A 21425-nucleotide genomic window follows, 5' to 3' on the forward strand; every position below is an offset into this window, starting at 1 on the left:
AGCGCGCAGGAGCCTCACACTAATAGCGATCTTTTGTAACTGTCGCAAGCACGCGTGCATGTCTTTGAAGAGCAAATGTACGAGACAAGTGGGAAAAGTAAAGGAAATGCTGCATCGTTTTTAGCTTGAGCTGCTGTGGGTGTGGGTGTGTGCGTGGGTTTGTGGCTCTGACCTGGTTTCAGAACACACTGACTTTGCATCTGGGATTAAAGAGGATGAAATTCCAGTGAAAGGCAACATCTAATTGAATTTCAGTTCCCATTTATGTTGCGCCACTTAAAAATAAAAGTGGTGCTCTCGGCTCAGTTAATCAATTCCTAACTTACATTTCCCCTGCTGTCATTCATTCACTAGTATTTCTTCTGTTAATTTGAATTAACTTGCTGGATGTAATGAAGTTTTAACTGTATGTTTTTAAATTCCTCTGACTTACTTATTCACTAGCCTAATCTATATGGATTCTACTGACAATGAGGTAATTTGTGTTTAAAAGATTCTATTTAGCTACAATAAGCAGCAGATTAAAGTAAAACTCAATCTGGTTCATAATGGTTTCCATATGTCCGTGACAATTGAGTTTGTTGGAGTCAGGTTTATTTATCCAGCATCTGTATACAGTTTACAGGTGCTTTTCCGGAGCCCTCCCTGACCCTCCCTGCTAATTCAGTCATTTTTCATGCACACCGTGAAAATTAGCATAGGGACATTATTAAATGGTACTTCTTCCCAACAGGAGTTAAAGTTGCTCTTTTTTAACATACTTCTGACTTACACTTTGGCTAAAAAATGGAACATTCTTGGCAGTAGGAAACCTTTCAGAATCAAACTAAAATTTGATCTGAAAGGTTTCCTACTGCCTGCTGCTACTTAGCAACGTGCTAACAGAGGAATCGAGGGGATAACGGCCACGCAGGAGTTTACAGAACCCTGAAATAAAGCTCGACTACAGTTTTTACAGTATGTTGCCTGGCTGTGTGTGCATGTTCCTGTGCGTGTGCATTTTTTCCCCATCTGTCTTTGTGAGAAATAGTCTCTTGTACACACACACACACACACACACACACACACACTGCAGCACTGCCTACAGCCATACCACAAAAAAACACATTAACGACACTGCAGAAAAGATCCCATAATACCTTGTGAAGCTCATCAGATATTATGCACCATTAAAGCTGTCCGAATTTAACTGATTTGAAGGCGAAGCCTCTTTAATCAATGTTGGATTGTTTAATGATTTTGGGTTCTGTTGAGTTCACAGAGATGAGACGTTCATTTTGCCTCTGTCGCATCAGGCCCTGAAGACTTAATAACGTAACGTTTCCAGACCTAATTCAGCGGTTCGCTGTGTTTCAGGGGAGACCAAGATTCCCTGAGAAAATACCCAGAACCGTTGAAAGTGCTGGAGGGGATGGTCACCGCCGTGCACAACAATGTCCAGCTTGGGTCAGTCTCACACACAACACACACGCAGACATATGGAAATCTGAAAATACTGGAATAAAATCAGAGAAGAAGTTAGCAGACGACCTCTTACACGTCAGCCCACCTCCATCGCTCTGGTCGTCTCCCCGCACCTCCTCTGAGTGACGTCCCTCCGTCCGTCCGTCTCACCCTCCTGCAGAGACGGCACCGTGACCTCGGATGACCTCCTGTCTTGGCTGCATCCCTTCTGCGGCGACGCGGCGCTGCCCGTGCGGCCTCGCATCGACGTGCTGCAGATCCTGGAGAGCAACTTCAGCCTGCGTGACAGCGACGTCCGGCTCCTGCTGCTCTACAGGACTCAGGCGGTTCTCAAAGACAGAGAGGTGAGGGTGCCGACCTGATTTACAGGTGCTGGGACTCATTTGGAGTGTGTATTACAGATAAATCCCAAACTCTGTTAAAGGAGTACGAGACCTTGATGTCATCATTTCTCAAAAGCCGTAAACTTTGGTTGCTTGGTTAGTTTGTTATGGTGAAAATTAAAATCTAGATCTTGTTCCCTAAACAAGTCTGCCAGGTGAAAGTGAATTAGCAGTTCTTAATAATGCAAAGAGGCAGAATTGGGATCCTTCAAGAGGAAGGAAGGGCTTGAAAAGGCAGGAGAAGTCTTTTAAAAAAGTCTGGAAACCTAAATTGAGTGAGTAGATGCACAGCATCCTCTGCATCCTTGGTCACAGTCTGGAGCGTCTAGTGGTCGGCAGGTGTGTGCACGTCCTGCAGGCTGGGCATATTTCAGCCTGGTAGAAAACAAAAGGGGGTTTTGCTAAAGTTTATGTGGTAGAAGTGAAGATTTTTAAGTGCCTCCTCTCCTCTCCTCTCCTCTCCTCTCCTCTCCTCTCCTCTCCTCTCCTCTCCTCTCCCATCTCTCCTCTCCTCTCCTCTCCCATCTCTCCTCTCCTCTCCTCTCCTCTCCTCTCCTCTCCTCTCCTCTGCCCTCCTCTGACTGACTAATTAGCAGTCCGGGCTGGTTAATTAATGTGTAAATGTATGCGCTGAGCCGTGGGCCATTGTCGGTGTAGGTAGACAGGTGTGTGGGCTGGGACACTTTAACTAATTGGGTGCACTCTCGACATTTGGCAGGCTCTGATGAAACACACACACGGCCACTCTTAAGGGAGTGTACATCCAAGCGATCAGTTAATTAATCTTGTAAAAGATTGGGACTCATTTGAGATGGACTGCCTTTTCTTCCTCTTGTTTCTTTAAGGACAGTCTATTCAATTAGCTGCCTGCAGGCCAAATCCAGCCCATATAATGCCACGGATTACAAAAGCTGGTCCAGACTGTACAAAACAACCCATCCCTGTTTTAATTTTCAGCTTTGTAGTTGTATTTGCAATTACAGCATTATTGGGTCTGCTGATATTTAACCTCAGTAGATGATTCAGTGTGTTGGAGCGGAATTGCAGGTGTGTGTTTGACATATGCAGAGGCTGAAAATATAGTTGATTAGACACACACACATATTCAATGTTGTGGTTTCTCTCATCTTCCTTCTTTTTCTGTCACTGTGTGTTTTGCTCTTCTGACAAAAGCATCAGATTGACAATAACGACTGCAATCAAAGGCAGCTGCAGAGTAACCGCACACACACACACACACACACACACACAGTTTGCAGCTTCACTCTCGCTGTGCAATCAGTGTATGATGCATCCACTCAAGACGTGCACACACACACCCACTGTCTGAGTGACTTAATTAGAAAAACAGCGAGATAAATGTAAAACAAGGTTGTTTGATCATAGAAATGATGCATGGTTTGGCTCTCGCTGTGTTAGTGCCAGTCTCTGATGTATCAACGTTAGCGTGCTCCTGGACTTCCTGCTCTTATCGCTTTACTCAGCATCAAGCCTTAAAAGAGCCAATTCAGGATCAGGAGGGCTGTCTATCTGCACAGTGTATCAGATATTGGTGTTGTCATCCTGTTTGCTGTAACATGGATTTCTCATCTCCAACCACAGATAACAATATAACCCATAATTCAACTTGCCCTAATTCCAGTCTAGTTGATGCAGCTCAAAGGTCACTCATCTACAGCCTACATGTTTGGTGGTTTTTGTTTTGCTGGGTGGGTGATGTTGCCGTCTTCCACTTATTCAACACATAACAATCATTTTCTGGCAGAAAAGGCCTCACTTATGCTGCACCACACCTGGTTCTAATTGTCATTAGCCATGTAGGAAAAATAATTCAAATCCAGGCGAGTTCTTGGTTGCCAGAGTAACCGAGTGTTACCTGAAGTTGGAGTGCTTTCAGAAAAGATTCCCATTAGTAATGCATGTGTGACTGGAGACAAACGCCAGGATGTCAAATGACTGGACCCGCGTTATTCCTGCAGACGGCGTTTAACCTTTCGGTGTCCAGAGCGGGTCAGGCCGGGCCACATCAACGGAAAGGCCACTGCATGATTCAGAGCTGCTGTTCCACATTTACCCGGCAAAACAAACAGAGGGAGGGGGGGTGGGGGGGTGATAATGGATCAGATGGACGGAGACTCGCATCCGGTCGATCGCATTGCAAAAACAGTTTGCTATGTTTTATTTGCCTCTCACCCTCTGAGCACGGACACGGGCCTGGAAAGGGAGGTATTAATCAGAAATGCTGGCATTTCGGTGGGGGGAGAGGGGGTCGTTCTTACGGGGGTGGGGAGGGGACGCTGCGGGTGGAGTTTATGGCTTCGGTTTGAATGATTAGTCATAAAAGGAGGGCGCCCAAATGTCACCAGCGTCGAGGCTGGATGCTCTGTTGTGTATGCACGTGCGGCCTGGGCGTCACCTTTACCAACATGTTAATGTCAGTGGTGGGGCTGGGGGTGGGGGGGGGTACGAGATGTGCACTGCTCACTGTCCTGTAGCTTTGATGCAATCAACCCCGCTCCAATGAAGTGTCTTCACACACAAAGCTGCCGAATGTTTTTTCCGCACATTTGCACGCCGTGCATCTCCGCGGATCATTTGCCGTGGAACATTGTTTCCATGTTGAGATGTTTGGCCTCGGAGTCCATCCAATATGGATGAAGCGAGCTGAGGCCAGCCAGGCTGTGACGGGCGCGCCTCCGCTCTGCTACTAACACAGCCTCTGGAGGTCATTTTTATTGCTTCTCATTTCATTTTCCCTGACATCTGAAAAACCACGCAGAATTTATTTCTCACAGGCCTTTTTTTCCCTCTGGCCACTTTTTAAATGCACAGTCAAAACTATCCTGCACAGCTTCTGTGCATTATTCCAAGGAAAGGGAGCAGAAATGAGCTTCTCTGTCAGTGTAAAACCCTCTGCAGTGTGCTAGCGCGGGATCTTCTGGGCACCATTTGCAGATCATTCCTGACAGGAAGTCAGGATAACAGTGTATAAGAGACGAGCGCTCGCTGTTTACTTTTAATTAACTGAATCAGAAGTCGGGGTAGGCAGTGGCCGAGGTCACGGACAGAAGAAATTAGGTGGCGAGGAGTTGTTTGATGGAGGTGAACGAGTTTGGGGGGAGAGAGAGGAAGAGATTAAAGGAAGCTGAATAATAAACCAGATGGGGTAAGCCATCATATAGCCACACCCATCTGCTGCAGGTCAGGGGTCATGGCCCAGCTGTTATCCTCTTGTTTTGCCAGGTCTAATGCATCCCCAGCAGCTCCTTCAGATTTCTTTATTTATTCTCCCCGTTGGAGGGAGCCAGGAGAGAGGAGCGCAACGCTTTGTCATCTCAGCAGGATCGCTGATGATCCAGTCAAAGAAACACCTCAGAGGAGGTGTCGCAATCAAATAAACAAAAGGAGATGGATGCGGAGAAAAGAGCCCAAGGACAGTTGGGCTGTAGCTGTGGGAAAAGATGGAGGATGGGCGCACCATTATCTCTCTTAGCGTATTGCTGTGGTACCAGGTGAAGGCTTTACCTTATCGGCTGTGCAAGTTTGCATCCGGGTTTAAGCGGCGACCTCGCCATTCAAATCCTGCCGCGCATTAACTGCGTACAATTTGAAGCAATTAAATGATACTCATCTTTAGTAATTACATGCATCCGCATGTCAGACCATCACGGTTTTTTTTTGGTCATGTCTTTGCATCTCCTCGGCCTCCGTCGCATCGTAAATATTCATCAGGCGTCACGCGCATGCATGATTTAGGAGAGCAGATGGGTTTAATATTAAAATGTGCTGTAAAAGCTGCTTATGTGCGCCGTCACGTTGACATCTGCACGTCAAGATGTTTTTAAGCTACAAGCTTGTTCTTTCCTCCTAACCTTGATCATCTCCTCCTTTCAGACTTCAGACTCTGTTGTTTTTATTTTTTTGTTCCTCTCTTATCTTCCTCGTTCTCCTCTCTGGAGGTGCGTTCCAGCCTGTATTCTCCGTGGCTGTGTTGGATACTGTAGATCCAGCCCAGACTTCAGGGAGCTGTTGGAGCCGCTGTGTGTGTTTGTCACAGCAGCCACCCTGTCACGTCGTTTACATTCCCCGTCTGTAGGGTTTGTTTATTCTCTCTGGGCGTGTGTGTGGTTAGCTTTGCTCTAAAGTTCGCTTCCTGTGTTTAATTCCATGATGTGCACTTTGAGGCGTGATGAGCTTCCCAAGCCCCCGGGCTGCCACAGAGGCTCTACCCTTCAGGTGATTGCCTCTCTTTGCTCTCATTTTGCCTGGAACTTTCTCTCTGATCGTCCCTGGCATTGCTCAGTCTCTCTCCTGCTTGTGAAGTGTGTGACCTCTGCAACTTTATTCCGCCGGTCGCCTGGGACGCGAGTCGGAGCGGTCCATGAATATTGATGAGCTCATTCGGATCGCACTCTGTAAAGGCCAAGCGCGAAACCCTCTGGATCCCTCGGCTCCGACCGTCGCTCCCAGACCGATGCGCTGACACCCGCCGTCATCGCTCCTCTCTCCCGCTCGCAGGTCAGGGACTGAGATAATTGCGGCATAACGGAGAAGATCATCGGACTGCATTTGTTGATGAGGGCAAAAGTTCACCGGCACAGGAAAGATGCACCTTTGCCTCAGTTTAGACAGAACACTTAAGCCTGATTAGATTACCAGGTTAAAGAGCTGGTTGTGTTGTTGTATCACCACAAAACAACCGTCTAATCAAACCCAATAGCTCTCTTAATTAATGGCTTTTATTTGTCTGCAGTCTTGATTAGCTTTAAGCGAGTGGTGTCCTTCTGCAGAAACTTCTTCCTGTAAACACCAGCGCCGTATATTCAGCTTCCGCCTGAGGTATATCGTGAATTTGTAAACATGTTGAGTCATTTTTGCTATTCTAAAGTTGTGGTTTAAGGAATGAGCTACCGGGGGACAACTTCTGATAACTTTATACCTACACGGCCGTCTCTTTATCCATAGCTACCAGCAGCAAACTCTACCCCCTCCTGATGGAGGGTATATGCTGACATCCTGGTAGGAAGAGAGACTTCAACATTGTTCACCTGGAGCTCCTGTATTTGGGATTAGTCCTGTTGCCATTTTGACACCATTTCCAGGTTCATTCCTGAGAAAAACAGGTGAAATGAAGCTGAGCAGTGTAGGATTTCTCACAGTTGGCTCCTTTTGTCGTTGAGATCGGCAGAATTAGCCAATCAAGTGACAAAATCTGTTGTTAGTTTTAAGAACAGTAGTTTTTTTCCCTTGCATTTAGTGTTTTATCTTCCCGTTATTTATGTTTTTGTCATTTTTTAGCACCCATTGCTTCAAATTAACAGTCAGTGGGCTAAAAGTGGTTTAAAACACATCTAGTTGGAACGTTAATAAGGTCACTTCTTGAGGACAGAAACATTAAAGACAGTGAATTTGTGTTTCTAAATACTAAAACATGTGATGCACATGGATTTTTTTGATTGAACGTTTTTCCATGTTAACTACGTGTTTTTCCTTTAGACTGCACTAACTACCACCTCCTAGTGGTCTGGAGAGTTATTGCCTGTGTGGATACACACGCAGCCGTAATCAGCCTGTATTTTACCCAGATGTAGCCTGAGTCCGTCTCATTTAACTTAACAACCTGACATCAGTAATATTTAGACTCATCCATTTCCAGCTGATGATATTTAATAAAAAAAACCCGTCCCTCAGTCCGCCCATTCATTTGATAGAATGGTGGAATTGATTTCATGCCACCGCCATAATTGGCGGGGCTAATATGATGGGACGCATCACAACTGGGAGGCTGATGATTTCCCAGGCTGCTGTGGTGATGCAGTACCAGTGTTAACTTTTCTCTCAAGGCAAGAGGGGCCATTGTTGTCAGATGTCCACGTACGCTCCTCTTCCACACTTGTGATGATGAATTGCAAGGACGAGAGAGTCGACGCTCTTGTCTCTCTGATGTTGACAGGGTGGGATTGTGGAAATAAACCGTCCACTTGTGCAGGACCACAGCACGGATATAAGCGGTGGGCCATCATGTTGGGACAAAACTGTATTAAATTTTGGGAAGCGGGTTCCTGAATGCCTCATAACTCCTCTGTAAACGCGGGTTCATTAATAAAACCTTTCTGTTTTATTCCTTTTACCATATTTCAGCACCATAACCTTGCAGCTGATTGTTCTGTAGCGATCAAACCCTTAATTGTTCTGAACGTTCCCACAGGCCTCCAGCTGTCTATATACTATAGATTCCAGCTGCTGCAGTTTAATTGTCTGTTCGTATTGGTTTTTCCTTACACATCACATAAGAAATAGGCTATTTTTTAGTATATTATGATGATGCAAAGGCCTGAAGCTGCTTTACTCGATTTCTTTCTGAATGGAAATATTTCCTCCGCTGTTAAAAGTTATGACATAAATGTGTGCCCACGTTGGTTTGTAGTGGCGATCTTTTGATCTGTCAGGTGAGTAATATTTGCAGTTTAGCCCCAGTGAAAGGCCCTAAAAACCAACCACATTCGCTCCTGGTTTATTTGCACTGTTGCATTCAAATCATTCAAAGAGAACAGTTTATCACGCAGCAACCAAAGTATACTTCTGAAACATGGCACCGCGTGGCCTTCTGTGCCTCCTTCAGCCGCTACCGTCCATTGGCAACTACAGCCGGGGGGCATTCTGCCAGGGCGGACAGAGTCTCTGCTTCCTGTTCTCAGATGAATTTATGAAGGAATTTATCGGCGGCAAAAGTTCAAGCGGTAATAAATACAGAAGTTAAGACAAACTTCACCCCACTGTAGTTAATGTTGCATAAGTGCTGCGAGATAGTCCTCCCAGCTTATTATGAATAATTGAGCTGTCTCAACAGTCCTAGGCTGGATGCTATATATTTAATTTCTAATCCAACGTGTTGATTTTGATTGATTGCTGTGCGGCATATGTATGAAATGCAAGCCGGAATGATCAATTGCTTTAATCTTTTAAGTTGTGCCTGACGGACGGGCTCCTAGCTCGACGCTAATCCATTAAGTCTCCGCGACTACATAAACAATGGCCTCGCACCTTAAATAAGTAAATATGGCTGTTTTTAAATATCCTAATGACAGTAATTTATGAACGGTTAGTCCCTGTTAATGGTCTGATGATGGAACCTCTCGGTCATTCCATTTATTTGCGTAAAAACTAGATTTGGTCGTAGTTTCACCTCCTTTGTGATAGATACATAATTTTGATTTTGATTTGTTTCCCGTGACGCATCAAACTGTGTAAGAAAGAATCAAAACTGGCTGCTGTTTTGCCAGCTGCCACTGTTGGTAATGAAAAGTGAAAACGATTTTCCCCTTTTCCGGTTATTAACTGTCACATCTAATGGCCGTTAATAAATTCATAATTGTGTTTATTTGTGTTGACACTTAAATATTAGCTCCTGCCAAAGGATGGTTCGTCTTACGAGTGGGATGGAATATGCAAATGTTGACACTTTAATCCTTGTTTTCTCATTCGGCAGCTTAATGGTATCATGCTCCAACTGCTTGAAATGTAAATTGGAATTTGGAGTGAATATAATGTACACAGAAGCTGATAGATTATTAATATTATTATTATTCCTCCATCTGGATGTTTTGGGGGGGGTCAAAGGTCACGGACGCGTCAGTTTTAGGCCTAAATAGATAAAAATGTGTCGTCTCCTACTTCGGAGGAGCTTTTAAAGTCGGCACAGGTCCGTCCGACATGGTTCCAGGATGGAGATTGTGGCTCGTACCTGCGTGTGGTTGGTTTCACACCTGTGAATAGCAGCCACATGCTAACAGTGGTGCCCCAGCGTCGCTCCGGTGAGGCTTCATCGAACGCGGAGCCTTTTTCCTTCCAGTCTAAACCCATCCACGGCGTTACCGTCAACTGTCGCCTGCACCTTGAAAGAAGTTCAGACTTAAAAGTCTCCAGTGGAGCCCTTTCATGTTTGAATATTTATTTGCGAGGACTTCATTCCTTCAGGAAATGATGGCGACATATGGAGGAAATAATTTCACAGGTCTTTATTGAAGGTCCTTCAGGGGCATTTAAGCGATGGTTTTTGCCTCATCTGTGGGTCTGTTTGCCCAGGGGTGCCTGTGAGTGTGTGTGTTCCTGTGTCCTTCCAATAGTTATTGTCTGATAGCTTTACTTGTATATTCCACTCTTTATCACTCCCCCTTTATCTCACAGGCACAAACTCACTTACATACTCAAACGTAAATTTTTATCCTCTCATCGATATAATGAGTTGCCCAGCCCTTTGCCCTTAAAACAGCCACCACAACAATCAGCCTCACACCAGCCTAAACCAAACCCATCCAACCCATCCACTGCTCATCACAGACGGTTTCTAACCTCGACCTTGAAACCAAGCTTTAACCCTCTAACAGCCCTTTGCATTCAGGAGGAGCAGCATGCCATCACTTCCCCAAAAAAGGTTCTCACAGAAGAATTTCTGCTTCTGGTCCTCACTTTGTAATGTGTACAAGAATGTACATACATGCATACACAAGGCGACCTTTTATCTTTTCCTATAAACCCTTTTGTGAGTGGGTTCTTACAGGTTTCTGCTCTATTAACTCCCATTGTCACATTCCATCTCTCTCTCTCATTGTTTTATTTTCATATGCTGATTGCTGGGTCTGGCAGCATTGCGGCTTTTAATCTGCTTAAAAACGTCAGTTTAAGCTGTTTTTCACCGACCAGCTCGTTCATCAGAGCACGCGCGACTTTTACCGGTGCAGCTTACAAAAACGGTAAAAAGTGTGACTTTCCAGCCTTCAGGGTAGGAAAAAGAGCCCTCCTATTGCTTTCAGATACATTTATGAACAAATCGCAGCATTTGGTAAAATGTAATAAACATTTTAGAGCATCGCTGCTACCCACAATCCCCCACCTCCTCGGATGTTTTCACTTTATCCCGCGTTAAAACCTAAAAGCTTGTCAAAAAGCAATAATGTGGCTGCCGGTATCCTGCAGTTGTCATGTTTCATTTACTTCAGCCTCCACTTCATTCCTCTGCTTTCTTCTCGTTTTCCTGCCCCACGTATCGTTTCGTTAAGAGCGCCGTTTCCTGCAGTCACAGTGGGCGAGCTTGTAGCGTGTGGTCGGCATAATTTAACAACAGAGACTTTTGTGCCAGCCCAGTCAAAAAAAGAGGTTCTGAAGCCTGAAATTAAAGCCGCTGTGAGTTGGCATCTTTTTACTGTGTGTGTGTGTGTGTGTGTGTGTGTGTGTGTGTGTGTGTGTGTGTGTGTGTGTGTTTCTCTTTCTACTTTTCTTTAAAACTTTATTCTTTTCCATGCTAACAATTGCTGAGTAAATACAAATATTTTTCTAATCGAATGGAATCGAATTAAAACTCATTAGGAGTAGTTTTACACTCGAGAGTTCAAAAGGAATATTAATCTAGTTTTAAATCATTCTAAGGTTCATGACGCTTTATGGCCTTTAAAAGCACACAATAATTATATTTAATCTAACTTCAAAGCCGCAAGATCGGAAAAAAATCTTCCCACCACTTGACACTTGTTTTAGCAACAATGTTTTTCATTTCTTTGATTCATAATGAAAATGTTTCTTCGCAAGTAACCTTAAAGGTCACCGAGATAATGATACGTCCTCATTATTTTAAGACGAGGAGGGAACAGTCGAAGGAAGCAGGTGATAAATGTGGGTTTTAGTTCAGGAGTGAGCATTAATGTACAGTAGGAGCTGCTCTTACAAGACTCGTGTGTGTGTGTGTGTGTGTGTGTGTGTGGGTGTGTGTGTGTGTGTGTGTGTGTGTTTACTTTTAGACCCTTGGGATGCAGTGACCTAATAAGAATCAGTATCTGTAACACAAGTGAGTCAGTAAGACAGAAAAGTTTGTCTGTTGTTCCAACAGTTGCTTTATTTAATGCTTCTAACCTTTGTCTAAACTCATTTTCTGCTCCACCCCCCCGGATCAGGGGGGGCTCCCTACACAAGGGTCCCCTCCTCTGTCAGTTATTAATATCAGCCGTTATTTCTAAATTACTGTCTCAACGCCTCAGATGTCTCAGATCCAGAAGTACAGGACACTTAATGAAGGGAATGATCCGACGCAGAGGCCCCATCAGAGGCTCTGTTGTGTTGTCGTGGGGGGGGGGGGGGGGGGCAGCGGCGCGTCGGTGCTTTAAAATTGTCGGTTCAGTCAATCATTAAACTGTCAATATGCCAGACGGACGACAAACACGTCTCATTTAACGTCCATTCAGATGATAAAAAGGAGAGAACTTTAACAGCTGCTGGATTGATCGCTATTTAACGCTACGGACGTAGCAACCGTTGCTATGGTATCATGCAGACTAGGATAGAGACTTTAAGCATTACGGTTTCTACATTTACTGAAAACTACAGATTTTTTTGTTGATGATTGATTGTGTCAGAATCAACAACTGATCTCCACCAAAACCCCATTTTATTAGGTAGAACTGTCTCAGAAACGGTTGGACCTCCTGCGGCTCCAGAACTGCCGTAATTATTCGTGGCATACGTTCCGCCTGGAGATGGGAACATTCCTCGGATTTATGGTCCGTATGGACATAGTAGCATCGCGCTGTTGCTGCACATCTGTGATGTGAACCTCTCGTTCCACCGCGTCCCAGCGGTGCTCAACAGGTTTTGAGATCTGGAGACACTGGAGGGTAAACTTGTCATGGTCCAGAAACCAGCATTTAAACAGTGCTCTGGTGGTACTGAGGGGCCCAAAGTGGGAGGAGGAAACGTCCCTCAAGGTGTTCCACCACCAGCCTGAACTGATGACACCAGGTGCCTGCATGGATGGCTGGAGATGGTGTCCTCTCCTCCCACTCTCCTCCCACTCTCCTCTCACTCTCCTCCCACTCTCCTCTCACTCTCCTCCCACTCTCCTCCCACTCTCCTCCCACTCTCCTCTCACTCTCCTCCCACTCTCCTCTCACTCTCCTCTCACTCTCCTCCCACTCTCCTCTCCTCCCACTCTCCTCTCACTCTCCTCCCACTCTCCTCTCACTCTCCTCTCACTCTCCTCCCACTCTCCTCTCCTCCCACTCTCCTCTCACTCTCCTCCCACTCTCCTCTCACTCTCCTCTCACTCTCCTCCCACTCTCCTCTCCTCCCACTCTCCTCCCACTCTCCTCCCACTCTCCTCTCACTCTCCTCTCACTCTCCTCCCACTCTCCTCTCCTCCCACTCTCCTCTCCTCCCACTCTCCTCCCACTCTCCTCTCCTCCCACTCTCCTCTCACTCTCCTCCCACTCTCCTCTCCTCCCACTCTCCTCTCACTCTCCTCTCACTCTCCTCCCACTCTCCTCTCACTCTCCTCCCACTCTCCTCTCACTCTCCTCTCACTCTCCTCCCACTCTCCTCTCACTCTCCTCCCACTCTCCTCTCCTCTCACTCTCCTCCCACTCTCCTCTCACTCTCATCCCACTCTCCTCCCACTCTCCTCTCACTCTCCTCTCACTCTCCTCTCACTCTCCTCCCACTCTCCTCTCCTCTCACTCTCCTCCCACTCTCCTCTCCTCTCACTCTCCTCCCACTCTCCTCTCCTCCCACTCTCCTCTCACTCTCCTCCCACTCTCCTCTCCTCTCACTCTCCTCTCACTCTCCTCCCACTCTCCTCTCCTCTCCTCTCACTCTCCTCCCACTCTCCTCTCCTCTCCTCTCACTCTCCTCCCACTCTCCTCCCACTCTCCTCTCCTCTCACTCTCCTCTCACTCTCCTCTCACTCTCCTCTCCTCTCACTCTCCTCTCACTCTCCTCTCACTCTCCTCTCCTCCCACTCTCCTCTCACTCTCCTCTCACTCTCCTCTCACTCTCCTCTCACTCTCCTCCCACTCTCCTCTCCTCTCACTCTCCTCTCACTCTCCTCCCACTCTCCTCTCCTCTCACTCTCCTCTCACTCTCCTCTCACTCTCCTCCCACTCTCCTCTCCTCTCACTCTCCTCTCACTCTCCTCTCACTCTCCTCTCACTCTCCTCTCACTCTCCTCTCCATGTGACTGGCTGATTAGCTACTTATGCTAACAGGTGGCCATCGAGTGAATATGCAGCAGTTTCAGCCTTCTAATGTTGTGATTGAGCTTCTCTAATGTTTTCATGTCTTTCCAAATCTAATACACTGTTGAATTTTCATAGATTTTCTGCCACGTTTCTTCTCCAGAGCAATGAGATGAGGTGTGCGTGTGTGTGTGTGTGTGCGTGTGTGGGTGTGTGTGTGTGTGTGGGTGTGCGTGCACTTGTGTGTGTGATAGCCTCGTGTTGGCAGGTTGTAGTTCTCCCCTCAGAAATCAGCCGTGCACTGAAGTGTTAAATCACACTAGAAGCCAACCTTTGAGACAAAAAAAAATTAATTACTTCCCCCCACCACCCCCCTCATCCTCCTGAGCCTTGTCCTCCTCCTCCTCCTCTTGAGCCTTGTCCTCCTCCTTCTGAGCCGTGTCCTCCACCTCCTCCTGTGCCTTGTCCTCCTCCTCCTCCTGAGCCTTGTCCTCCTCCTCCTGAGCCTTGTCCTCCTCCTGAGCCTTGTCCTCCTCCTGAGCCTTGTCCTCCTCCTCCTGAGCCTTGTCCTCCTCCTGAGCCTTGTCCTCCTCCTGAGCCTTGTCCTCCTCCTCTTTGCAGGACATAGAGGTTCAGCCACAGGTGAGGCTGTGCTGAACCAACAGCGACGGGCTCGATGCCTTGTTCCATCCATTACACGTCGGGTTTGAAGCGTTCACACTTGTTCATATTGAGATCCAGGTCTGTCCCCCCCCCCCATTAAAGCCTGTTTTGAGATAAATCTACTTGTGCCACTATTCTTCACTTTAAAAGGGAGCAGATGGATGATCTCAGGTGGAACACTGCTGTTCATCAGCAGTGATACGTGCTGCTCTCCCCCCAGTCTCATTCACCCCCCCCCTTCCCCTTCCTCCCAGGTCCAGATCGAGGATGTGGAGACTGAGGAGAAGCGACTCGCCCTCTTCCTGGAGCTGCTGGAGGCCGCGCGGAGGTGGGACGACTTCCAGCTCCTGGTGCTGCTCCTGCAAGCGTGGCCGCCCATGACGACGGGTGACACGTAAGACAAACACCTGTCGCTGTTTGTGCTCCTGAGTTAAATCAGATGATTGACGCCGTTTTTTGGGGGGGTTTGTTTTGTTTGCATAAATGCTGATAAATGAGGCTGCAATCAGCAGGAGGACGAATCTGGAACCTGTTTAATATCCGACAGGGTGGTTTTAGCGGCATCCTTTCAGTGCTTTCTGCTGTAAAAGCGCTCACACACACACACACACACACACACACACACACACACACACTGGTGTTTAACCATCGTTGGAAGTGCGAGCGTTCTCGGAGGACCCGGCTCGGTTTCCTCGTCTCCTGAAGCATCCGGGGAACAAGTATTTGTAGTTTTGGCCATTACAATGATCGAATCATTTATTTAGAAGATTCAGCAAAGTTGCTTTGATGATTAAAGCAGCATCGGGACCAAAGGAAGTGCTTTTTACCTTCAGTCAACTGGGAAGAATCACAGATTGCGATCATCACGACAGATGTGCTTAGATTTGCTCAAAATATTGAAGTCGACTGGTTTCATTTCATTTTTTCTCTCTTAAATGAACATTCTGTTACGTCCCTCTTCATCACAAGTGGTTAAAATCCCATTTATGCTCTTTATAAAAGACCAGATTGAACCGTTTTAGCATCGTTAAAGGGAAACTGTTGATTACCAGACGGAATATGAAATGAGTCAAAAATGCCGCTCTGGGGTTTTTCCCCATCAGACCAACAGGGTTCCCACCTCGCCGGCCGGTGCGGACGATCCGGTAAACGCCAGCCCAAACCGCCGCTTCCTTCCGATTTCCCTCCTTTTGCTCCCTTTCATCTTCATTGAACTTGCTTGCGTTCACGTGCCTCGCCGCGTCTTTGATGCACGCAAGCCTGAAATTGAGGTCTGGTCTGCGTTCGCCGTGCGTTTCATGCGCGGCGGCTCTTACATCCAGCCGTCGTAATTTGGGACGCAAACCTGGGAATAACTTAACCTTCAAACGCCTCGTTACGGTCCCTCCGCCTGCGCCGTTATCTGGAGGCGTGCGAGACACGCGGCTGACCGTAACTCCCGCTCTGACTTAGCGTTTAATCCTGTCAGGTGTGTTTACTCCACATCTAAGCGGAGATTTGGTTCAACACGGGGGGAAAAAAACAAACTTGCAGGAAGTAAAAAATAAGCCAGGTTGTTTGGCAGCCGGGTATATTTTTGTCTGGAGCGGGGGAAACTAATCTTGTGGAGCAGGTTTAGCAGCAAGCTGATCCCTTCATGAGGAGAATCTGTCAACTTTTGTCACATGTGTTTCCAGCTAATATTAGATTTGATTCCAGCAGCAGCAAACAGGCGTCAGGGCTGCGCTGACGTCCGGACCACCGGGCACGTCGGTCGCAGGGAAATAAAAAGATAAATCCCACAGTCGAATACATCACCAGAATTAGCAGGTTTGCTCGTAATGAGGAGTCTTCACACGGGTTTGGCTCCCTCCCAGTCCGGCTGTTTTAGCCAGAAGTCGCATCCGAGTCACAGTTCAAAGCCGCAGCAGGAGCTTCCCTGGGGCCCCCCAGTAAAGGGGCAAAAGCAAACCTGCAGACGGAGCCTGGGCGGCTGCACGGAGGGCTGCGGGTGTCTGGGACCGCATACCTTCTTATCCTCTCACACGCTCTTCAACGGAGGCTCGCGCGCACCCGTCCTCATCTCTAATCTGACATCAGCCTCCATCTTAATCCCACCATAATTGAGGGTTTATTGACAGGATTCCATCGCTCCTTGAACACTCGGGGGATTTCTCCCCATCGTTTCTGCTTCCTGTCTTCCAGCATGTTGATCTACATTTAAGAACTCATCTCTTTAAATTTTAAAGGCCTGAAAAAAACTCAACTAGCGGCAGCTAGCGACAAAAAGGCTGCGATACAGCGTTAACTCTTGCGATCTAGCTAATTAAGTTAATGATTCCAACACAATCATCCATAAACTAAGATCCAATTAAGAGATAACGAGTCCTTCTGTGGTTTCCACTCACTTTTTCCCCACTCTAACCATGACTGATGTGCATTAATAAAGAGCTGTGAAGGTCATGCCTCCATGGCGACTCTGGTATTTGCTGGCCTCGGTAGAAACTAATCCGTCACTCTGGAGACATTAGCAAATAAAGTGACGTGTGTCAGAGCCGACGGGAGTTCCCCCGGTGTTCCCCGCCGAGAGAAAATGCACCGTTTATTAACTGCGAGAGGGTCGCGATCAAACACGCCAGCCCCTCGCTCGCAGCGGCAGAATTTATTAGCTTGTTTCGAAGCCCCCTGATTATTGTGCTGGCCTTCTCCTGTCATTTGTTTTTAATTCATAGGCAGGCTGCTATAATTTTTAAGGCGCGTTAATAACTGTTTTGCTTTTATTGTGTTGTCAGACAGTCAATATGATTCAAACTGTATTGTTACTACGGCTACTGCGTTCACCTTCGTCTTCCTCCCCGTCTCCAGGTCACAGTCGGAGCGTAACCCCTGGGTGGCGCTGACCTCGGCCTTGCTGACCCGCTGCCAGGGGTCAGAGGTCACCTTAGACCTGGGTAGGCAGGTCGTCGCCATGGTGAGATCGCTGTACAACACCAAACACAAGCTCCCGGCGCCGGTAAGCATCACACGGCGTAACTGCGACATCCCAAAGCAGCGCATAAGCCCGAAAGCTCCGCGTTAGCATCAGCGCTAGTCCGGGCGCCGCAGCGCTCGACACCCTTCACGCACGTCATGCACCGCTGAGCGCCGCGCACGTGGGGAGCCTAATGCCATTTTGTGTGTCTAGCGCCAGCTGACTGTGATATTGGTTTAGCGCTAATGCTATTCAGCGTGAATAGGCAAGTGTCTGCCCGGCTGTCTAATATTAGAACGCCACGGAGGGGGGCGGGGGGGGGGGGGGGGGGCGCTCTGCTCTCCTCGCAGCTTTAATTTGAATCTGCCCAAATGAAACCGGCGGAGCATGGGGGAGTCAGATTGCTTCGTGATAGCCATACATTAGCGCGTGTGGCTGCGACAGGGCCCGCTGCCTGCTGCGTGTGGTTGGTGGAGGTATTATGTTCCTGCGTGATTAACCTTTCCTCTCCTCTCCTCTGCCCCCCCCCCCCCCCCCCCCCAACATCCCGTCATCTCTCTAGTGCCTCCGACGCATCGCTGGCCTGATGCTCCAGAGTGCGGCCGACCTGCAGCAGCCGGCCCTCAAACTGATGTCCGAGAGCGGCGACCAGGAGCTGCTGCGGCTGACTCTGGATCAGATCGGCAGCATGACTGCAGTAAGTCTCCGCCCACCCGGATGCCCGGGCTACACAGGTGTCGTGAAATCAGTTCTTATTGATTCGGGGGACCACCGGAAGAAGCCGAGCACATATCCATTAACCGGCAGATGAAAGCACATCGTTTGGGTGTAAATTAGGGCACGAGACGCTTCGGGCCCCCGAGTGTTTGTGAGTGCGTTCTGGACGTGAGGTGCATTAAATCCACTCGTCTCTTCTTTCCAAGTTTTCCGCGCATGCCGTGTTGTTGTTGATACAGCGGCGGCGCCCACTTCACTGGGGAGGCTTCAGAATGATTATTTCACATTCGCGAACTGTTTATATTTGCCACTCGAGTTACCGCGGGGGGGGGGGGTGAAAATAAAACCCAGCGACTCTGAGCGGCGCCGCGCGTCGCTCTGTTCCCGAAACCTCTAGAACAACAAAAAAAACTTCACTGAACTTCTCGAAACTTCAGGTCAGCCCGGAGTCAGAACATAAATCCAGTGTTTGGATTAGCACAGATAACAGGATTAATGGGGACCAGGACGGCCGCCGCCTGGAACACAGAGAGTTTTCATCTAGATGTTCCTGTCATCACTATGTTTTACACCTGTGTGTGTTTCAGCGCGTGTGTGTGTGTGTGTCCCTGTGTGTGTACATTTCACCAACACTGTGGGGACATTTTGCAACGTGGGCTATGGCATTAGTCCTTTTTCCTTGCTGCTGGAAGAAGGCTCCGTTCATTTCTCCAAGTGTTTTTTTTGATGATTTGGGATGCAGTGGAAATAAAAACCACACGCAATACCAGAATTTGCTTTTGACCCTTTTGCTAAAAAAAGAGGGCAGATATTGAGAGTCCTTACAAATGCAGGAAGGCCGACACGTGTGTGAAAACCACCTTCATACGTCATTTTGAGCCATTTTTCTGAAAGAAACACTTTCTGACCTGAACCTTTTCTACATCAGTTGAAACATCTGGTGACAGACTTGAGAAACATCCTGTGCATTAATAGATCCAAGAAGACGGTAGGCGGGTCGATGCGGGTCTTCTCACGGGACGGGTGGAAAATAAACAGAGCAAAGACATTAAAAAAAAGACGTCACATAACAAAAGTCTGTTCATCTCAGCATTGAAACAGTCCTGTGCCGCATGCGTCCGGCCTTGGGAAGCAACGGTGGGATTAGAGTGGGTGGGCCCAGCTGGGCCCGATCAGATAGGCTCAGAGTCGTCCTCCCGGACCCAGCAGACCCGGATTAGATCAGAGTACGGCTCTCTAGGAAGCGCCAGAACCCCGCTTAAATGAAACGGTGCAGTCCTCAGCATCGGCGTTACCAGAGCAGTGCGCCGCCGGCGTCCCCCGCAGAGACCAGAGAGAGCGACTGAGAGGGGAGGGAGGGAGGGAGGGCGAGGGAGACCGGAGGGAAAGGTAACATGACAGAACACGTGTGTGGAAATGAAGAGATCCCCTGAGGATAGAGACGACAGCACGCAGGTGTGTGTGTGTGTGTGTGTGTGTGTGTCTGTCATTTCCCTCACCAGTGGCACATCAGCGCTCGCTCTCCTGATATTGATTCTGACCTGGGATCAGGTTCTTCGGCCCAGCACCAGTTTGATCCGCTAACCTCGCTGCTTTATTGAAAGCGCTGGTCAACATAACCCGGGCTAATCTGGGACCCGCAGCCACTGAATGCACCCCGCTGGGAAGCCGCCGTGTTGTCACCTGTTAAACGAGACATTTGTGAGGGGACACATGAATGAATTTAGGGGGGCTGTAAAATATTCACCAACTGCGCCGCTAAATTGCTAATTTCCTGCTTGAAATACTCATCTCATATTACAGCAAATCATCCGTTAGGTTGATTTTGGAGCTGGAGCATCGACCCCCGTTGGTAAAAGTCACATGACGTCGATTTAACCCAAACAAGCCTAACCCAGACGTGTCTGTTGCTAGCGGTTAGCGGTTAGCGTCTTTGTCTCTGCTGCAGCTGGATCAGTCAGAAATCTATTGTGTTTGCAGTAACGAAGCCTAATTGCTTTGCAGTTTCTAACCTTTCATCCCGACACGCTAAACAAAACTAATTAATCTAAGAAAACGCTTCCCAAGTGCTGGACTCTTTTTCTCCCATCCTTAATTTAGCAGGTCTGGGGTTAATTTAGGCCACAACCAACAATATATTAATCAACGCTGCAGACGCTTGTGATTAAACATGAAAAAGAAGCCCGGCTGCGGCTGATTGACAGGTCTTATCATTAGGCGCCGTTTCTGGGCCTTTGGCTCTGCGTGTGGCGTGTAGGTAAACACGGGGATCTGGGATACTGAACCCCCCCCCCGAGATCACACGAAAAAGGATAAATGTTTCATCAAAACACTCTCATGGAGAAGTCCTTCATGCGGCTGAGGTGGGGGTGGTGTTTATGCGGTGCTGCAGGAGGCCATAGGAGGATCCCTGTCTCCCACCCTCTGACCTGCTCCTCTCACTGAAGATGTATGGCCCACGAGGAGCAGAGGGGGAGCAGGGGGCCGGGGGTTAACACCAGCCCGACTAATGGCAGACAGACATGAGGGGCAGATAAGAGCTGCCCCGCTGTTATTAATGAGCTGTCAGAGCAACACGTGGAGCTATAGGTGCTGCGCGCGTCCTCCGCTCAAAACTTTAGCTGGTTACCTCGTTCTAGTCCTCACCTGCAGCCCTGGAGGCTAACCCCGTTAGCCAGTGGCGCTAGGTGGGACATGGTGATGGATGTGCTAGCAGTCGTAGCTTACAGGAGTTCCTCATTCCTACAGTCTAAATAGTGTCTCTGCCTGAAAGTGTTTGTGTGATTGAGTCGTCTAATTGCTGATTGAATCGGGCTCGTTTGCCACCTCTTGTGCCATATTGAGCCCGTTGGTTCAGCTGCGTTCGCCGGTTGACTCCTGATTTGCTCCGGTGTTTTTTCTCATGTGCGTAATCATATAAATATATAAATATTTTCTTCCCGTTGTCGTCTTCTTCTGTCAGTCTCAATCTCGTCAGTGTGTTTGTGCATCGGCCGGCTGAAGCTCCAGGATGGAGAGATGTGGGGGGGGGGTTGGCTGACAGTCCAAAGAATCTTTATGATTTAAATGATAAAAGAAGGCCAAGTGATGCATTAGTGAATCGCCTGCGTGAATAGTAATTCCAATTAAGCTCTCTGCGGGCTTTAGCTCGCAGCTAAGAGCAGAGGAAGACGCTCACAGGAAGTGAGGGAGCTGCACGGCGAGAATCCTGAACGAGGGTGACCAAAGCAATCAGGTAGCGCTTATCCG

The 21425-nt window shown here is 48.0% G+C and overlaps 1 protein-coding gene across 1 annotated transcript in view; it reads left to right on the forward strand.

Annotated features, from left to right (window-relative positions):
• nbas (NBAS subunit of NRZ tethering complex) overlaps positions 1-21425 on the forward strand; it is a 91860-nt gene that overhangs the window by 67247 nt on the left and 3188 nt on the right. Inside the window, exons 48-52 of the mRNA XM_029849397.1 lie at positions 1357-1446; positions 1625-1808; positions 14764-14903; positions 17354-17501; positions 18022-18156. Coding sequence (XP_029705257.1) covers positions 1357-1446; positions 1625-1808; positions 14764-14903; positions 17354-17501; positions 18022-18156 — 697 coding nt within the window. The remainder of the gene's footprint in view (positions 1-1356; positions 1447-1624; positions 1809-14763; positions 14904-17353; positions 17502-18021; positions 18157-21425) is intronic.

Source organism: Takifugu rubripes, chromosome 16, assembly GCF_901000725.2.
Source record: "Takifugu rubripes chromosome 16, fTakRub1.2, whole genome shotgun sequence".
NCBI classification, from domain to species: domain Eukaryota; kingdom Metazoa; phylum Chordata; class Actinopteri; order Tetraodontiformes; family Tetraodontidae; genus Takifugu; species Takifugu rubripes.